The sequence below is a fragment of the Abramis brama genome (genome assembly GCF_963993115.1).
Source record: "Abramis brama genome assembly, chromosome: 1".
In the NCBI taxonomy this organism is placed as follows: Eukaryota; Metazoa; Chordata; class Actinopteri; order Cypriniformes; family Leuciscidae; genus Abramis; species Abramis brama.
This window is the reverse complement of record NC_139963.1, coordinates 20,078,259-20,096,849: the sequence shown is the minus strand read 5'-3', so window position 1 is coordinate 20,096,849 and position 18,591 is coordinate 20,078,259. Positions and strand designations below refer to the sequence as shown.

Here is an 18,591-nt window from a genome sequence, read left to right as displayed (position 1 = left end):
TTGCTCGGTGTTTGCATATTGGCCTAGATCAAAAAAGCCCGCCCCCTAGATTTGTCATTTTTCCATAACATTTTTCACCTATTTTATTGTTTAGTGGGTAAAAATCAAAGTCAGATCATTTAGGAGTCAACAATCTGTGATTTGAGGTAACATTTACAGTAGGTCCTAACTTGAATTTGTCAACCCCCTAACACTAAACATTACAGTTTGGTACATTTTTCTTGGCATGCAATGTTAAAAACAGATGCAAAATGTTGCTGTTGGGATATGTGATGATTGTCCTGAAGCTAACAAATTTAGCTGAAAGAGAAGCTGCTCCACAATGAGGTCTAGCCTGCGTTTGGAAGCAGGTTGATTTAGATGGCTTCAGTGGAGAGCCTTGAGAGGTGAAGGATCCTGAAAAAACTGAGAGACTGTGTCCTCAGGGAGGTCCAAGCGGAAGTGTTGGCATGGTTTTGCCATTTTTTATTGCTTTGGGAATTTGTTTCAGCAGAAAAGGTTTGAATATTATTATTATTATACATTTTTTTGAAAGCCCAACAATAATTACCAGGATGTTGTGCCCAAACCCCAAGAGGCAAAAAATCTGTTATAAAAAAAAGTCTGCTGCTATATGAGACCAGAGACATTGTGAGACAGAAAGAAAAATGTGGGTGTTCTGGGTTTTTTATTGCGTTGCTATGTTGTTGCTTTCTGGGTCTTTCTGGGTATGCATTACTATGGGGTTGCTAGGGTGATCTGGGAGATTTTTAGTGCGTTCCTATATGGTTACTATGGTGTAACAGGTGGTTTTACGTGTGTTGCTATGCGGGGGATTGGGTGTTATGCGTGTTTTTTGTATGTTACTATGGGGTTGCTAGGGTGTTCTGGGAGGTTTTTAGTGCATTGCTATGCGGTTACTAGGGTGTAAAAGGTGGTTTTATGTGTGTTGCTATGCAGTTGATAGCTTAGGTGTTATGAGTGTTTTTTGTATGATGCTACTATGGGGTTGCTAGGGTGTTCTGTGAGGTTTTTAGTGCGTTGCTATGCGGTTACTAGGGTGTAACAGGTGGTTTTACGTGTGTTGCTATTTAGTCGATAGCTTGGGTGTAATGAGTGTTTTTTTGTATGTTGCTAGGGTGCTCTTGGAGGTTTTTAGTGCTTTGCTATGTGATTACTAGGTTGTAATGTGTTGCTATGCGGTTGATAGGGTGGGTGTTATTAGTGTTTTTTGTATGTTGCTATGGGGTTGCTAGGGCATTCTGGGAGGTTTTTAGTGCGTTGCTGTCAGAGGTCTGCACAGGCTTTAAACTGAAACCCGAACCCGGCCCGTACCCGCGATCATTTAACCCGACCCGACCCGATCCGACAATTACATTTACATGTTAAGCCCGAACCCGACCCGAACCCGAGGTCCACTCTATTTCTCACAGCAAATAAATACCATTTTTGAGAGAGAGAGCCTGTGTGTCTGTGGTCTGTGTAGCCTATGCACACATTGCACATTGCACATCGAGAAGAAAGCGAAAACATTGCAAAGCGAGAAGAAACCGCTCTGGATGAAATGTGAATTTTAAAACAAATTAAATGAACAACAGCAATAACTTAAATAAAAGTGCTTTAAAAAAAAAACATTTCGTTTGTATATATATATACAGTGAGGAAAATAAGTATTTGAACACCCTGCTATTTTGCAAGTTCTCCCACTTGGAAATCATGGAGGGGTCTGAAATTGTCATCGTAGGTGCATGTCCACTGTGAGAGACATAATCTAAAAAAAAAAATCCAGAAATCACAATATATGATTTTTTAACTATTTATTTGTATGATACAGCTGCAAATAAGTACTTGAACACCTGTCTATCAGCTAGAATTCTGACCCTCAAAGACCTGTTAGTCTGCCTTTAAAATGTCCACCTCCACTCCATTTATTATCCTAAATTAGATGCACCTGTTTGAGCTCGTTAGCTGCATAAAGACACCTGTCCACCCCATACAATCAATAAGAATCCAACTACTAACATGGCCAAGACCAAAGAGCTGTCCAAAGACACTAGAGACAAAATTGTACACCTCCACAAGGCTGGAAAGGGCTACGGGGAAATTGCCAGGCAGCTTGGTGAAAAAAGGTCCACTGTTGGAGCAATCATTAGAAAATGGAAGAAGCTAAACATGACTGTCAATCTCCCTCGGACTGGGGCTCCATGCAAGATCTCACCTCGTGGGGTCTCAATGATCCTAAGAAAGGTGAGAAATCAGCCCAGAACTACACGGGAGGAGCTGGTCAATGACCTGAAAAGAGCTGGGACCACCGTTTCCAAGGTTACTGTTGGTAATACACTAAGACGTCATGGTTTCAAATCATGCATGGCACGGAAGGTTCCCCTGCTTAAACCAGCACATGTCAAGGCCCGTCTTAAGTTTGCCAGTGACCATTTGAATGATCCAGAGGAGTCATGGGAGAAAGTCATGTGGTCAGATGAGACCAAAATAGAACTTTTTGGTCATAATTCCACTAAACGTGTTTGGAGGAAGAAGAATGATGAGTACCATCCCAAGAACACCATCCCTACTGTGAAGCATGGGGGTGGTAGCATCATGCTTTGGGGGTGTTTTTCTGCACATGGGACAGGGCGACTGCACTGTATTAAGGAGAGGATGACCGGGGCCATGTATTGCGAGATTTTGGGGAACAACCTCCTTCCCTCAGTTAGAGCATTGAAGATGGGTCGAGGCTGGGTCTTCCAACATGACAATGACCCGAAGCACACAGCCAGGATAACCAAGGAGTGGCTCTGTAAGAAGCATATCAAGGTTCTGGCGTGGCCTAGCCAGTCTCCAGACCTAAACCCAATAGAGAATCTTTGGAGGGAGCTCAAACTCCGTGTTTCTCAGCGACAGCCCAGAAACCTGACTGATCTAGACTTGCAGCGTTTGACCTCTGTAATTGCAAACAAAGGCTACTGTACCAAATATTAACATTGATTTTCTCAGGTGTTCAAATACTTATTTGCAGCTGTATCATACAAATAAATAGTTAAAAAATCATACATTGTGATTTCTGGATTTTTTTTTTTAGATTATGCCTCTCACAGTGGACATGCACCTACGATGACAATTTCAGACCCCTCCATGATTTCTAAGTGGGAGAACTTGCAAAATAGCAGGGTGTTCAAATACTTATTTTCCTCACTGTATATATACAAACGAAATGTTTTTTTTTTATAAAAGATAAAAGTGATATAAAATATTTTTTTTATTTAAAAAAAATAAAAGTGCTTTTAAAAAAAACATTTTGTTTGTATATATATATATATACAAAATGTTTTTTTTAAGCACTTTTATTTAAAATATTATTTTAAAATATTAGCGAGAAGAAACCGCTATGCACACATTGCACATCATGCGCACGCAACTTTCTCTCTCTCGCAAACTATATATAGCCTATGTAGTTTTTCTTAGTTACAAACCCGAACCCGACCCGAACCCGAGGCTGTTCAATAAACATTAACCCGAACCCGACCCGAAACCCGCACATTTTTCGGGACCCGTCGGGCTCGGGTCGGGTAGCAGACCTCTAGTTGCTGTGCGGTTACTAGGGTGTAACGGGTAGTTTTACGTGTGTTGCTATGCGGTCGATAGGGTGGGTGTAATGAGTTGCTTGGGTGCTCTGGGTGGAGGTTCCCAAACATTTTTTAGAAAACATCTGTCTGACTCTTTTCACAGGCATATGCTGAATGTGTCATGGGAGAATACAGACTTTTCCTTCAACAATGATGGATATCTGGTCAACCCTTCCATGATCATAATCACTCTGGACCGCGGGAGACAGTGGGATAAGGTAAGAATGTTTTTTGGGTTTTTTTTGCCTGTGAAATTATGAAAAATGTAATTTTTATCTTTCCATATTACATTCGAAAGGTTGCACCACCAGTGGTGTCATCAATTTCAATGCACCTCTTCAGGTTTCATTGCCTTCAGGCTAGTTGTGATTCAAAAGCACCATTGATAAATAGCATGCACACCTTAGTGTTATTAGTTTGAATAGTGTCAACTTTCACTTTTTATGTTCAGAGAATGGAAATTGGAAGGAGTGAAACATCCTATTAAACATTTATGTTTTTACCAGAGCTGGATGACATCTTCTGTGCACCGTCTGGTTTTATGACCAAACTATTCTCAGGTGTCCTGCGTTTTTATAGTGGTCAACATGAATGATAGCTAATTCACTGTGTTTGGCGCAACTTTAAACATCAGCAGTAACAAGCAATACAAAACGAAACGCAGTCTGCCTCAAAATCATTCATGGAAATGTGCACAACAATTTTACGGTCACTATACTTTCATGCAACCTCAACACTGTTTATACAGCCAGTGGGAAAGTTGCCCATAAAGACTATTTGTTTTGGTTCAGGGCCTCAAAAAACTGCGTCCAGCAGTCTTTAAGCAATTACTCGTTATTGATATTTTCTTCAGGTTGGACTCGGTTCATATTGGGTGTGGAATCTTGCCCAAAATTCCCTGGCATAGGCCACGCTTTTTGTCCTCCAGGTGGAGTGAAGTTATATCAGGAACTGAGAGTGATGCAACGCTCGTCTGGATCACCACTGAGAGAGAAAGCCATGAAAAATAGAACAAAGCTCCAAATGAGTTGTCGGCCATTCTGATTTTCTGCCAGGCTCGACACAATCACCACGCTGTGCTGAAAACATGTAGACTGCTGTAATCAAACGCTTTCTGCTATTTAAAACAAGATGGAATGAATTGGATGACAATGGGATTCTGTCATTTTTTACACTGATTAGACACTGATACAGAGCTAGCAAGAACATGTCTCTCAAAACATCCAAAAATATATATATCATTTTTTTTTTCAGTTTAATAAGCATGCATGCACCAATAAATAACATCCTCCAAGAGGAAAATTGGAAAAAAGCTAATGCTCAGATGTAGCTCTTTCATAACATAGGAGACTTAATTTAAATATCAGCTTAGTCACAGATGTTTCTCAATGGAGCTATAAAAATGTAGATAGTATAGATGAGATACTAAAAAAATTTGATGAGGAATATTTGATGTTGCTCTCCATTGAATCTCACTGCTGTCTAGTGCTTTAAAGGCACAGTTCTCCCATAAATAAAAAATTCTGTCATCATTTTCTCAGCCTCATGTCATTCCAAACCCATATGACTTTCTTTCTTTCTTTCGTGGACAACAAAAGGAATAATTCTGAAGACTCTGTCGCTCGTTTCTATTGGGAATCAGAGCTTTCAAGCTTCAAAAAAGGATCTAAAATCATCATAAAATAACATAAAAGTACGTTATTTTCCAAATCTTCTGAAGTCATAAGGTGGCATTGTGTGAAAAAGAGACAATAATTTTCACTCCAATGAGCTGTTAACCACCAAGACGAGATCATTGCTGATGTGAGCTTTACTCAAAAAACAGATGAGTCAGATTCTGAATATTTCAGACAAGCTTTATGATACAGATCAACTGATTCTTTGACAAAATCAACTCAAAAGAATGATTCATTAACAAATCAGAAATTTCTACTTCTCTCATTTCTTGCACCAATAAGAGCTAGGGCAGATGTTCATGATTTTCAGTAAATTATGACATTATTCACACAAAGCTATCATATGGATTTAGAAGACATAAGAAGTTCTATGGAGTAATTTGATGATAATTTAATGAAGCTTTTGCAACCTTTTGGTAGCTTAAAAGACCAGTCCCCTATTGCAAGGGAATGGGCAAGAGTCTTTGTTGTGTCCCATGGAAGAAAGAAAGTCACATGGGTTCAGAACTACATGAAGGTGAGTAAAGAGTTTAGATTTTTCTGTGAACTATTCCTTTAACAGATTCTCCCTTTGTGTTGCAGTCACTATGGCTTTCTTATCCTCTCTCTTTGAGCCTGATAAACAAAGAGTGATATTTTTTAACTTTCTTCATAGAATGGCTTCTTTCATCCTGCTCACATATTCACAAGGTGTCTTGGTGCGTGACGACATCAGGCATGATGAACTTCTTTTAATGAAATGGATTGTCTCTCTGTGTTGTACACGTGACTCTCTCAGTTCTCATTGGCGATCTGTCTTTCAGGGTAAAGTCCATTGTCCTTTGCCTCAGGTGGAAGATATACAGCTCTTATCTATGTCTGTTTCGCAAATCTATTTCAGCACCGGGCTGAAAGAGTGCTTTTCCATTCCAGTCGTCTTTGCTTTGTTGATGTAATTTACTGTGTAGGTAATTTATTAGGCAGAAGGTTGTACTTTTCAAACACAGTGAGGCTGAAAGCTGGTCATAACTCTTTCCTTATTACTTAGCTAGTGTCATCTTCTAATGACACCTTTTTGTCAAAAGCTGCTAAGGTGCCCTCAGGTGCCAGAGGTTGGCCTTTCTTAAGTCACTGTACTGTGATCTAGAGTAACCCTGTAAAGACTCTCTCCACTGTGTCTTTAAGAATTACTGCAAGATAGATTGGGAATATGCAAATGACATATTATAAAGCAAAGATAAATTGTTTACTCCCGTCTTCATAGGAAAAAAGTTTGCACGTTCAGCAGTGTTGTAGTCAAGACTACCTAAACTGAGACAATCAAGACCAAGGCCAGTGTGTGTTGAGACCAAGAAAAGACCAAGACTCTGAGGGGAAGAGACCAAGACCAAAACCATGGCATGGCAAGACCAAGACCCTGACCAATACCAGACCAAGACCAAGACCAGACCAAGAACAGACCAAGAACAGACCAAGACCAAGAACAGACCAAGAACAGACCAAGACCAAGACCAGACCAAGACCAAGACCAGACCAGACCAAGACCAAGACCAAGACCAAGACCAAGACCAAAGACCAGACCAAGACCAAGACCCAGACCCAGACCCAGACCCAGACCCAGACCAAGACCAAGACCAAAGACCAAAGACCAGACCAAGAACAGACCAAGAACAGACCAAGACCAAGACCAGACCAAGACCAGATCAGACCAAGACCCAGACCCAGACCAAGACCAAGACCAAGACCAAGACCAAGACCAAGACCAAAGACCAGACCAAGACCAAGACCAAGACCCAGACCCAGACCCAGACCAAGACCAAAGACCAGACCAAGTCCAGACCAAGACCAAGAACAGACCAAGAACAAGAACAGACCAAGAACAGACCAAGACCAAGAACAAGAACAGACCAAGAACAGACCAAGACCAAGACCAGACCAAGACCAAGACCAAGACCAAGACCCAGACCCAGACCCAGACCAAGACCAAGACCAAGACCAAGACCAAGACCAAAGACCAGACCAAGTCCAAGTCCAAGTCCAAGTCCAAGACCAAGACCAAGTCCAAGTCCAAGTCCAAGTCCAAGACCAAAGACCAGACCAAGTCCAAGACCAAGACCAAGACCAAGACCAAGACCAAGACCAGACCAGACCAGACCAGACCAGACCAAGACCCAGACCCAGACCCAGACCAAGACCAAGACCAAGACCAAGACCAAGACCAGACCAAGACCAAGACCCAGACCCAGACCCAGACCCAGACCAAGACCAGACCAGACCAGACCAGACCAAACCAGAACTTCTCAAATTCATCTAAAAGATCCACATCTACTGCCTGAGAAATGTCTTGTATTTAATCAATACATACAATTAGAATAATAAGACTCTTAAGAAGGCTCTATAGCTGTTACCAATCGAATGAAAAATCAATAACAAGAAAATTAATTTTTGCACTGCAGCGGTGGCACAGAAGTTGCATCTGAATTGGTACAATTACAACTGCATAAATAATGTTGAGAATAATGTTTTTAAAATACAATTTTGTTCAATTAACATTTGTATAAAATCAGCACGTTTGCAATCGGCTCACTTGTTCTTGTGATATTGCTTATAAAAGTGCTTGTATGAGATCTTGATTTTTATATTATAGCATATGATATAATATCATATGTTGTAAAATAAAATTCAAGATCTCATACAAGTACTTTTTTTGCAATCATATCTTGAATTTGTATTCATTTTGGTGACATTTTTGACAAGACCAAGACCTTCAAAGACCGGTCTAACGTCCAGTGACAGATGCAGCTGCAAAAAATGGGTATTGACTCTTTAGTTTTTGTGGAACTCTGAAAACTAAAAGTTTGATGACCAACACTGTGAAAATTAATACTATGATAACTGACACTGTAATAGTAGCATTGTGATAACCGGTACTATGATCACCTATGCTGTAACTAGCACTATAGCCAACTCTGTGATAACTAGCACTCTGATAACAGATCCTATGATAAACAGCATTATGATAACTGACACGATCATAAAACGATTATAATCAATACTATGATATCTAGCTGTATAAACAGCTGTACAGTTACTAACAGTATGATAACCAGTGCTATGATAACTGACACTATTTAAACAACGAGTTTTAACAATTTATGATTGTTAAATAGCACTATGATAACCAGCAATATGATAGATGAAATTATCATAACTACCACTGCAGTAATTGATATTATAAGTATAAACAACCTTGATTACTAGCACTATGATAACCAACACTATGATAACTGACACTTTCAAACCAGCACTTTGATAATCAATACTATGGTAATTAGCAGTATAAACAGCTTTATGATTACTAGCACTACTAATGACTCTTTGATTACTAGCACTATGATAATCAGCACTATTATAATTGACACTATCATAACTAGCTCTGTGATAATTGATCCTATGATAATCAGCAGTATAAACAACTTTATGATTACTAGCACTATGATAACTAACTCTATGATAACCAAAGCTATCATAACTAGCGCCCTCGCGCCCTCGCGCCCTCGCGCCCTCTATTGGCCAGCCGCCCTTGATATTAGGACTATCTTGATCCCACGAAAACCCAAAGAACTGTACATTATTTAATGGTGATTTATGGGCATGACATAAGTATTTGTCAGAAAAATAAGTGCACGGGTGATTCCAGCCAGGGACCGATTTCGCACTGCATGATTAAGTGTGGACAGTCTCTTGCTTAATAAAAAACAGTAATTAGTTTCACTATGTGGTTTTGTGTTTTCCCTGAGCTGTGGTCTATATGTTTATGAAAGGAGCTAGCCAATATATTACAATTTGTCTATATTGGTAAGCACCATAAAATCTAATGAATATAATTATCACAAAAAGATTACTTGCATCCAAACTAATAAAGCGTAACCGGCAGAAAGTGCTTGCTCAGAGATTTGCATCGGCTTGAAGTCATTTAAATACAGCATTGCTTTCATTTCCTTGGTTAGGTTGAAATATAAGTTTTCAAATAGTATATGGCATTTTTCTCATGAGTCTTGTCTTTGCTCTAACAGGACTAAAAATGATGTTAAACCTATTCAAGAGGAAATTAACCAACGCCTCTAATTCTGCACAATGAATACATAACAACCCAGGTGTAAACACAGCAAATAGAGAAAGATGAAGATAAATAAAATTCCCTGATGTCCTTTTATTTTTTGTATTCGGATACTTAGAATGCATAAAATAGAATGATATAAAATGTTGTGTTTCTGGCTTTGATTTATGAGTATAAACTGTTTATTTGTTAAAACTTCATGAATAAATTCAACAGCTTAAAGCTGGAAGGATGTGTCATAATCTCTAACACTTTAAAACCTGTCTCTTTTTTTTAACAGGTGGGGAATTATGAGTATGGTATCCTGCAGACGAGGTACCCTGTCTGGCCCCGTTATGGGACCTTCCTGGAGCCTGTGTCTGACAACCGTCACTTGACAGTCGCCACACTTGAGGAAAGGCCTTTTGTGATCGTAGAAGCCGTGGATCCTGTCACTGGCACCTGCCTCAGTAACACCGTCCCCTGTAGACGGCAGTCGAACAAGACAGAAACGTAAGTAACTGTGTTTTGGTCTTCACAATGCTGAAAGGGATAGTTCACCAAAAAATTAAAATTCAGTCATTGTTTACTCGCCTTCGTGTCGTTCCAAACCTGTATGACTTTCTTACTTTTGTGCAAAAAAAAAGAGAAGACTGTGGTCCAAACAACATTGACAAACAAACATTTTTTTAGAATATCTTTTGAGTAAATGATGACAGAATTTTCATTTTTGGGCGAACTAAAAGACAACCCCAAACAACCTGAACCTACATAGGGTATAATGGTGTGTATTAGTGGTTAAAGTTTTGAGCTGGTTACCCAAAGGTTGAAGTTTCAAAGCCCAAAATGAGCCGAGGGGAATTGAGGAGGTGCACTACTAGTCTTAATTTGGTTTTGTTTATGGAAGCTTGTTTCCGCCACGGAATAAAACAATTTAAAATTGCGACTTTTTATCTCACAATTCTGACTTTCTTCTCAATAAACTTGCAGTTGTGAGTTATAAAGTCAGAATTGCATGAAATAAAGTCAGTGAGAAAAAAAGTCAGAATGGTGAGTTGCCTTTTCATATGTTTCATATGTTCATATTTGTATGTTCAGATATTCATATGAAATATTCAAACTAAATATTTTGAGGGCCATGAAAGTTTGGTGAAAATGATCAAACATGCTGGCGGTGGCTGGCAAGTTAAAAAAAAAAAAACGCTGGTGGGGAAAGAGTTATAAACCATGATACATTATTTTCAGGATTCTTTGATGAATAGAAGTTCAAAAGAACAGCATTTTTTTTTATAGAAATCTTTACATTATAAATGTCTTTATTGTCACTTTCGATCATTTTAACACAAAAGCCCGTTTCTGCCACATAAGAAAAAATCACAATAATGAAAAGTCAAAAAGTCATAAATATGACAAAAGTTGAAATAATGACAAAAATGAATGAATACTTTTGACAAAAAGTCATAATTATGAGATAAAAAGTAATTATGACTTAGCCTAAAATGTTGTGATAATTATAAATTATCACAACATTTTAGGCTAAGTCATAATTATGGCTTTTTCCACATAATTTAGACTTTTTATCTCATAATTATGACAGTCAAAATATTTTCTTTTTATCTCATAGTTTTGGCTTTTTATGTCATTGTTTTTAATGTCATGACTTTGATTTTGATGTCAGATTTATAACTTTCATCTGACGGTATATCTTATTTTCCACTTTATAATTATAAAGCATGTTTCCCCCCTAATTTGGCAGAAATGGACTTCCATAATTTAATGAATCTTTGTGGAATAAAAGTATCAAAAATATCTTACTGACCCCAAAATGTTGACAAGTAGTGTACATTCACCTTGCTGATGAGGGAATTACCCAGAAGCCTCTTCAGTATTCTTCTCCAGTCCGCAGCCACAGTGGTCATTGTCAGTCAACCACAGAGCACAGTGAACTCACAGTAAACAAGCACACTGGAGCACTTTATCAATGGATAATTAACGAGGCCTGGGCTCGTCTTAATGAATAGACCAGTCTGAGCCTTTATCATATTACTGAACAGAATGAAGGAATGTGACTGTATTACTTTTTTGTTGGAAAACACTTCTGGTTCCAGATGGTCAGGTGTTGTTACGAGTGCCAGATTTTTGCAAATAATGAATTAGATAAAACAATATTAGACAGATGTCAGCAGAAACTACCTGAAAGAACAACAGACAACAGAAGGACAAAGGAAATTTGATAATGCTATTCATATTGCAACACACATTAGTTTTGCATTCTCAGCCTTGCCAAAAGTGCCACTGATGTGCAGAAAATCATCTACTATTGCCAGTTTTCTATTTCAGGTCAATGCAGCTGGGAAATCTTACATTGGTAAAACTGTTGAGTTCCACTTTATATTAGGTGTCTTTAACTACTATGTACTAACATTTAAATTAATGATTTGATACGATGCACTTATTGTGTACATGCATGTTTTTACATTGCACTTATTTTTTAAACACCTGCATGTAATTATAGCTGTAATTCATTTCTGTAATTACATCTATATTTACACTGTTGAGCCTTCCCTTACTTACGCCTTAACCCACCCTTAAACCTAACCATACCACCAAACCTGTCCCTAACCTTATCCATATACCACCTCAATAGCAGCAAAAGTGTTTCTCAATACAATATGAACACAATAAGTACATTGTAGTCGTTAAGGACACCTAATATATAGTGTGACCAACTGACTGTTTTATAGCTAGCTACCTGAATAATAATGCATCTGGTTTAATGGCACAGACATCTGGAGGAAACTTGAGTACAAAACTTGAGTACCGCCACAGTATAATGTGACCACACTCCACTTGCAATGTGGTTGGGGAGCAATTAAAAGTACTGATGCTACTAACTTACATTTTTTCGGTATGTTGCTTTAGGAAGTCTGATTTATATGAGTTATTAATAATAAAATCTTTATTTTTTACTTTTTATCAAAAAAAATTAAGGCAATTGATCATGCCATCGAAGCAGTTCGAGCTTGCATTACCATGATTTTGTGGTGATTGGCTTATGTTCACTGATATAGAAATAAAACAATATAATAATTATATTATATTACAGTGAGGAAAATAAGTATTTGAACACCCTGCTATTTTGCAAGTTCTCCCACTTAGAAATCATGGAGGGGTCTGAAATTGTCATCGTAGGTGCATGTCCACTGTGAGAGACATAATCAAAAAAAAAAAAATCCAGAAATCACAATGTATGATTTTTTAACTATTTATTTGTATGATACAGCTGCAAATAAGTATTTGAACACCTGAGAAAATCAATGTTAATATTTGGTACAGTAGCCTTTGTTTGCAATTACAGAGGTCAAACGTTTCCTGTAGTTTTTCACCAGGTTTGCACACACTGAAGGAGGGATTTTGGCCCACTCCTCCACACAGATCTTCTCTAGATCAGTCAGGTTTCTGGGCTGTCGCTGAGAAACACGGAGTTTGAGCTCCCTCCAAAGATTCTCTATTGGGTTTAGGTCTGGAGACTGGCTAGGCCACGCCAGAACCTTGATATGCTTCTTACAGAGCCACTCCTTGGTTATCCTGGCTGTGTGCTTCGGGTCATTGTCATGTTGGAAGACCCAGCCTCGACCCATCTTCAATGCTCTAACTGAGGGGAAGGAGGTTGTTCCCCAAAATCTCGCAATACATGGCCCCGGTCATCCTCTCCTTAATACAGTGCAGTCGCCCTGTCCCATGTGCAGAAAAACACCCCCAAAGCATGATGCTACCACCCCCATGCTTCACAGTAGGGATGGTGTTCTTGGGATGGTACTCATCATTCTTCTTCCTCCAAACACGTTTAGTGGAATTATGACCAAAAAGTTCTATTTTGGTCTCATCTGACCATATGACTTTCTCCCATGACTCCTCTGGATCATCCAAATGGTCACTGGCAAACTTAAGACGGGCCTTGACATGTGCTGGTTTAAGCAGGGGAACCTTCCGTGCCATGCATGATTTCAAACCATGACGTCTTAGTGTATTACCAACAGTAACCTTGGAAACGGTGGTCCCAGCTCTTTTCATGTCATTGACCAGCTCCTCCCGTGTAGTTCTGGGCTGATTTCTCACCTTTCTTAGGATCATTGAGACCCCACGAGGTGAGATCTTGCATGGAGCCCCAGTCCGAGGGAGATTGACAGTCATGTTTAGCTTCTTCCATTTTCTAATGATTGCTCCAACAGTGGACCTTTTTTCACCAAGCTGCCTGGCAATTTCCCCGTAGCCCTTTCCAGCCTTGTGGAGGTGTACAATTTTGTCTCTAGTGTCTTTGGACAGCTCTTTGGTCTTGGCCATGTTAGTAGTTGGATTCTTACTGATTGTATGGGGTGGACAGGTGTCTTTATGCAGCTAACGACCTCAAACAGGTGCATCTAATTTAGGATAATAAATGGAGTGGAGGTGGACATTTTAAAGGCAGACTAACAGGTCTTTGAGGGTCAGAATTCTAGCTGATAGACAGGTGTTCAAATACTTATTTGCAGCTGTATCATACAAATAAATAGTTAAAAAATCATATATTGTGATTTCTGGATTTTTTTTTTTAGATTATGTCTCTCACAGTGGACATGCACCTACGATGACAATTTCAGACCCCTCCATGATTTCCAAGTGGGAGAACTTGCAAAATAGCAGGGTGTTCAAATACTTATTTTCCTCACTGTATATATGTGGACATGTTGACTTCTAAAGCCACTTTTTGTCTATTTAAAGCTTGTCACAAACATTTATTTTTTACTGTTCATACTGACAGCTCTAGTTGCTGCGCATTAGGGTCAGTTGTCCTTCACAACCTGCTTGCATTCAGCTCTGGATGAAGATAACTGGATACTCACAGGACTGCGGTTTCACCTCATGAGAACTGAGCAGTAATTAGCAGAGCTGATTAAAGCTGCGCTGGACTCAGCGGAGGGTCTCAAACCTCTCACGCTCTGCCTCCCCTCTCCAAATACACACACACAGCATTGTGGTAGGCCCATTAACATGTTATTTAAGAGTCATTCCCTCAGGGTGTTCTACTCATTACTTTGAGGCCAATTCAGTGCTTTGGAGGGCTCCCGGAAACAGCTGAACAAAAAACAGAAGTTAGCATGGATGGGAAAAAGACCCACAAGATAATGTAACAGTGGCCCGCAAAAAGTATTTGGACACTCATGACACACTTGCAGTCCAAGAATGTCCTAAAACATTTTGAGGCCACTGTTTGTGACCATGAGATGTTGAAATAATGAATCCCGCCAGCTGTTGTGACGTGAGGAAGGGGTGGGCTGGTTGTGTGCATCTTTGTTGATGCTGTGACTGATGTCAAACAAATAGTTGCCATGGTTTATGGAGATGATTGCATGTGTGTGTGGGTGGGTGTTTAGTGTGACTCATTGCCTCTAATCCCCTTTATGGTGCACACCATTAGTCAAGAGGTTACCGGGAAGGTTAGAGACCGTAGAGTGTTATTAGAGTGCTCTGCATTTTGTACACCATCTTTATTTCTCTCATTCTTTTTCTTTCTTTCTCTCCTTCCTTCATGCTTTCTGCCCGTCTTTATTAGTACTGCTTTCTAAGGCGGGCATTTGAGCAAATGTTTAACCTCAAGTCATAAACTTTGGTACCTTTTCCCGCACCATCTGTGCTACAGATATGAATGACAATTGAAGCCATCTGTCTGGTTGAGGAGAGGTGTGCTAAGACCAGAATATCACAGAGACTTGAGCTTGTTTCTTTTGACTTGGGCCAGTAAGTAACATCCTAGTCTCAGCCTCAGATGTCACGTCCACGGACTGTTAGCTGAACGGCCGTCTGAAGCATATGGCACACAAAATTGGAAACGCTTCAAGGAGTTTCGCAGACGTCATCTGATTCTACAGGATTTCCGGGAGACATGCGTGTCATGTTCTTTATGGTCTGCTTTGAAACAACGTGTTCGTGAGGCCAAACCCCCCCGTGGAAGAAGAAAGCTGCGGTGTTTACTACTGTGACAATGAGCACTTACCAGGATAAAATAAACGCTGGATTTTCAAAAGAATGTGAAGTATGTGAAGTTCATGGAGAAGACTCTTTATAGACTCTTTAAGACTCTTTATAATATGTCCAAGAGTTTTACACACTGGTGTGTTATTTTAGGGACATCGATGTTACATTTTCATGCCCCTAAACATGACACTTAACAAATCGAACTGCGATTGGATGCTTTACATGTCAGTCAGACGGCCTCTGGGTGGTCCTTGGCCAATGAAAGCTGCCTTGGATTTCAGACCTTCTGTCGTCAGTCTGAAGGTCTGGCTACGCGTGACTAGTAACATCCTACCAGCCACCTAACAAACATTCAGAACACCCTACTAACCAGCCAGAAACCCCTATCAACACACTAGCAACTATTCTGAACAGTCTAGCTAGCATCCAAAACACTAGCAAACAATATTTGAAACAATATTTCCTTTCACACATACTTGTCTGTATCATTTTTGGAAGCCGGCTTTTTTGTGGGCACCATATCTTTGCATAAATAATACATGATGGTGCTGGTTATTTCTTCATGCCTTTTTTAACTTTTTCATATGCTGTGCAGTCTGCAAATGCCTGTATTTGTATTCACCTAGTTCAGAATCTGCCATTGTTTGCCAATGTGCCATTGTAAACATGCGTTTGACGTACGTCTTCAACCGTTGCGCTCGTGTCTTGCCTCTTTTGTACCGTCCCGCGCATGACACGGCATTTTATGCAGTGCTCAAAATAAAAGTTCAACTTTTTAAAAACGCACCTCTAGACCTGTGTCTCGAATTGTGCCGCAACGATAGTTTGACAGGTCTTGCAAATTACCTGGCTCTATGATACATCATCTATCCTGTGTCCAAAATATTCCCAAACCATGGATGTTTAATTTTTTTTGGGCCAAGTCCTTCTCCTGCCCTGAATTAACCTGGTTCTGTGCTTTGTTCCATGTTGTAATGGTAAACCCGCTCTGTTCTGTTCAAGCAGGCGTGCTGCATTCATATTCCACACTGAGGGGACTGGTGAGAAAATCTTTCTTCGGTTTAGAAATCGCACATGCTCACATTACGATTTTATGACGATTTCAATTAATCGCACAGCCCTTGTAGAAAACACCTAGCAATGCCCCTAGCAACTGTCCAGGACACCCTAGCAACAACCCACAACACTGTAGCAACCACGTAGCAACACCCCAGCTACCACCCATAATACCTTAGGAACCATACAGGGGTGCATTTCCCAAAAGCATCGTTAGCCATCTATGGTCGCAACTTCCATCGTTATCGGCATAGTTCAATGAGTCTGTGTTTCCCGAAAACATAGTTCCAATGAACATTCGCAAACAGCATCACAAAGTTGTGTGGTTCGAACGACAGCTTTCGAGCTGTGGTTAGAAGCATAGTTTCTTGTTTGCATAACGTGTGGAGTCAATAAATCCTTATCTTGAGCCAAATAAGCAAGCTGACATTCAGTACAATCTTTTATTTAGAATACATTCAAATGTTGTTTATGACGTTTAGTTTGTCAAGATATTTAAAGTGTCGGTTTTGAATAGTGCGCATGTGCGAACATGCTCTAGTACGTAAGAACGAGCCTATGACTGAATCTGGAAATAGAGCAAAATAACTGAGAAAAATTTGAAATAGTCCTCAGATGCCATATCCATAATTTATAGCAAAACATCTAGCATTAATTCGATCTCAAACAGATTAATTAAAAGTAGGCTAGTTATTACTCCACCACGTGCGTGACATCATTAACCAACGTGGTTGAACGACCAATTTGTGACAATACGGTTTCGGGAAACAGTTGTGACTAGCTAGTTGATTTCTTCAGTGATGCATCGTATGGTAGTTAATCAGCGAGTTACGTTGTTGTACGGGAAACGCACCCCTGAACAGCCTACATACCTACTCTCTAGCAACCATCTAGAACACCCTAGCAACCACCTAGCAATGTCCTTGCAGTCACCCACAACAACACTGTGGCAGCAGGTTTTGCATGAGCACTCATATTTTCTTCCAAATCTTACTTTATTCTGCTTATTGTATGAATACATGCACTCACAAATGCTCCCTTTATTGCCCACAATAAACCCCGCTGTTGTTTTCCAGGGTTGTAATTATTGTTGTGAGTCCAGACTGAAGAACTCGGTGAAGGCAGTACTGTTTATTTTTCCTCAGGCATTGTGAAATAAACCAGAGCTCTAAAAACAAATAATGTTCAAGTACAGGAACATGAGCCACTGTAACGCTCCTAAAGGCACAGATTTAAGTATCAGTATCATAAGTATCATGTGGTCGGGAAACATTTTAAGGGTATCGATTGCATTTCTCTGAGCAAGTAACCCTGTTGATGATGTGCAGAAAAAATGTTTTGGATGGCTTTTCTACCACACATCTTGCTAATGTGAACTGGATGGCCATTTCTACCACTTCAGTAAAGCATTAACTGACTCTCTCACTACAACAGCAAGAATGTGCACTTCATATTGATTTCTTGAATTACTTTCTGCTTTTTAGAGAGAGGACAGGAAGGGGACGGGGATGGGGAAATGTAGGAGTCACACTTAAACTTGTGTTGGCTGCATGAACATCATAGATCAGAGACTGATTTGCCAAGTAGGACGGGAGCATGTCTATGTTCCCACAGCCCTATGTTCCCACAGCCTTATGTTCCCACAGCCCTAACCCTAACCCTAACATACCTAAACCTACCCCTCACAGGAGGGAGACTTGTCTGGGATGTAATTGGGCTATCCCTGTACCAGCACAAGCACTAAAACCTACCCTTCATAGGGGACATAGTTAAATGAGAGAACATAGGACTGTGGGAACATATGGTTGTGGGAACATAGGGCTGTGGGAACATAGGGCTGACCCCAGTAGGGGATGTTCTTGGATCAACATCAGGTTGGTCCTGGTATAACATTACTATCAACCAATTTTTTTCTTTACCTATCAGTTGTCTATGGTTTAAAGGGTATGACACAGTTAGGGTTTGTTAGTTTATTTAGGAAAATATTTTCCTGGGCAAAAATAGTCACAGTCACTCATGTGCTAATGGACAGACATTACGTTCAAGTGTTTCACAGATTTTCTGTCACCAGTTGTATTATTATTTCCACTTTGGTTGCAGAAGTAACAACCTAAACTTGTGTAGGTTCACCGTGCTTTTGCAATGGTTGTTTCGGCATTTATTA

At 39.8% G+C, this 18,591-nt stretch overlaps 1 protein-coding gene across 3 annotated transcripts in view; it reads left to right on the top strand.

Annotated features, from left to right (window-relative positions):
- grin2ca (glutamate receptor, ionotropic, N-methyl D-aspartate 2Ca) overlaps positions 1-18,591 on the top strand; it is a 66,722-nt gene that overhangs the window by 34,605 nt on the left and 13,526 nt on the right. For all 3 annotated transcript variants that reach the window (XM_084130376.1, XM_084130375.1, XM_084130377.1), the window contains 2 exons: positions 3,706-3,820; positions 9,658-9,869. In XM_084130376.1, coding sequence (XP_083986502.1) covers positions 3,706-3,820; positions 9,658-9,869 — 327 coding nt within the window. The remainder of the gene's footprint in view (positions 1-3,705; positions 3,821-9,657; positions 9,870-18,591) is intronic.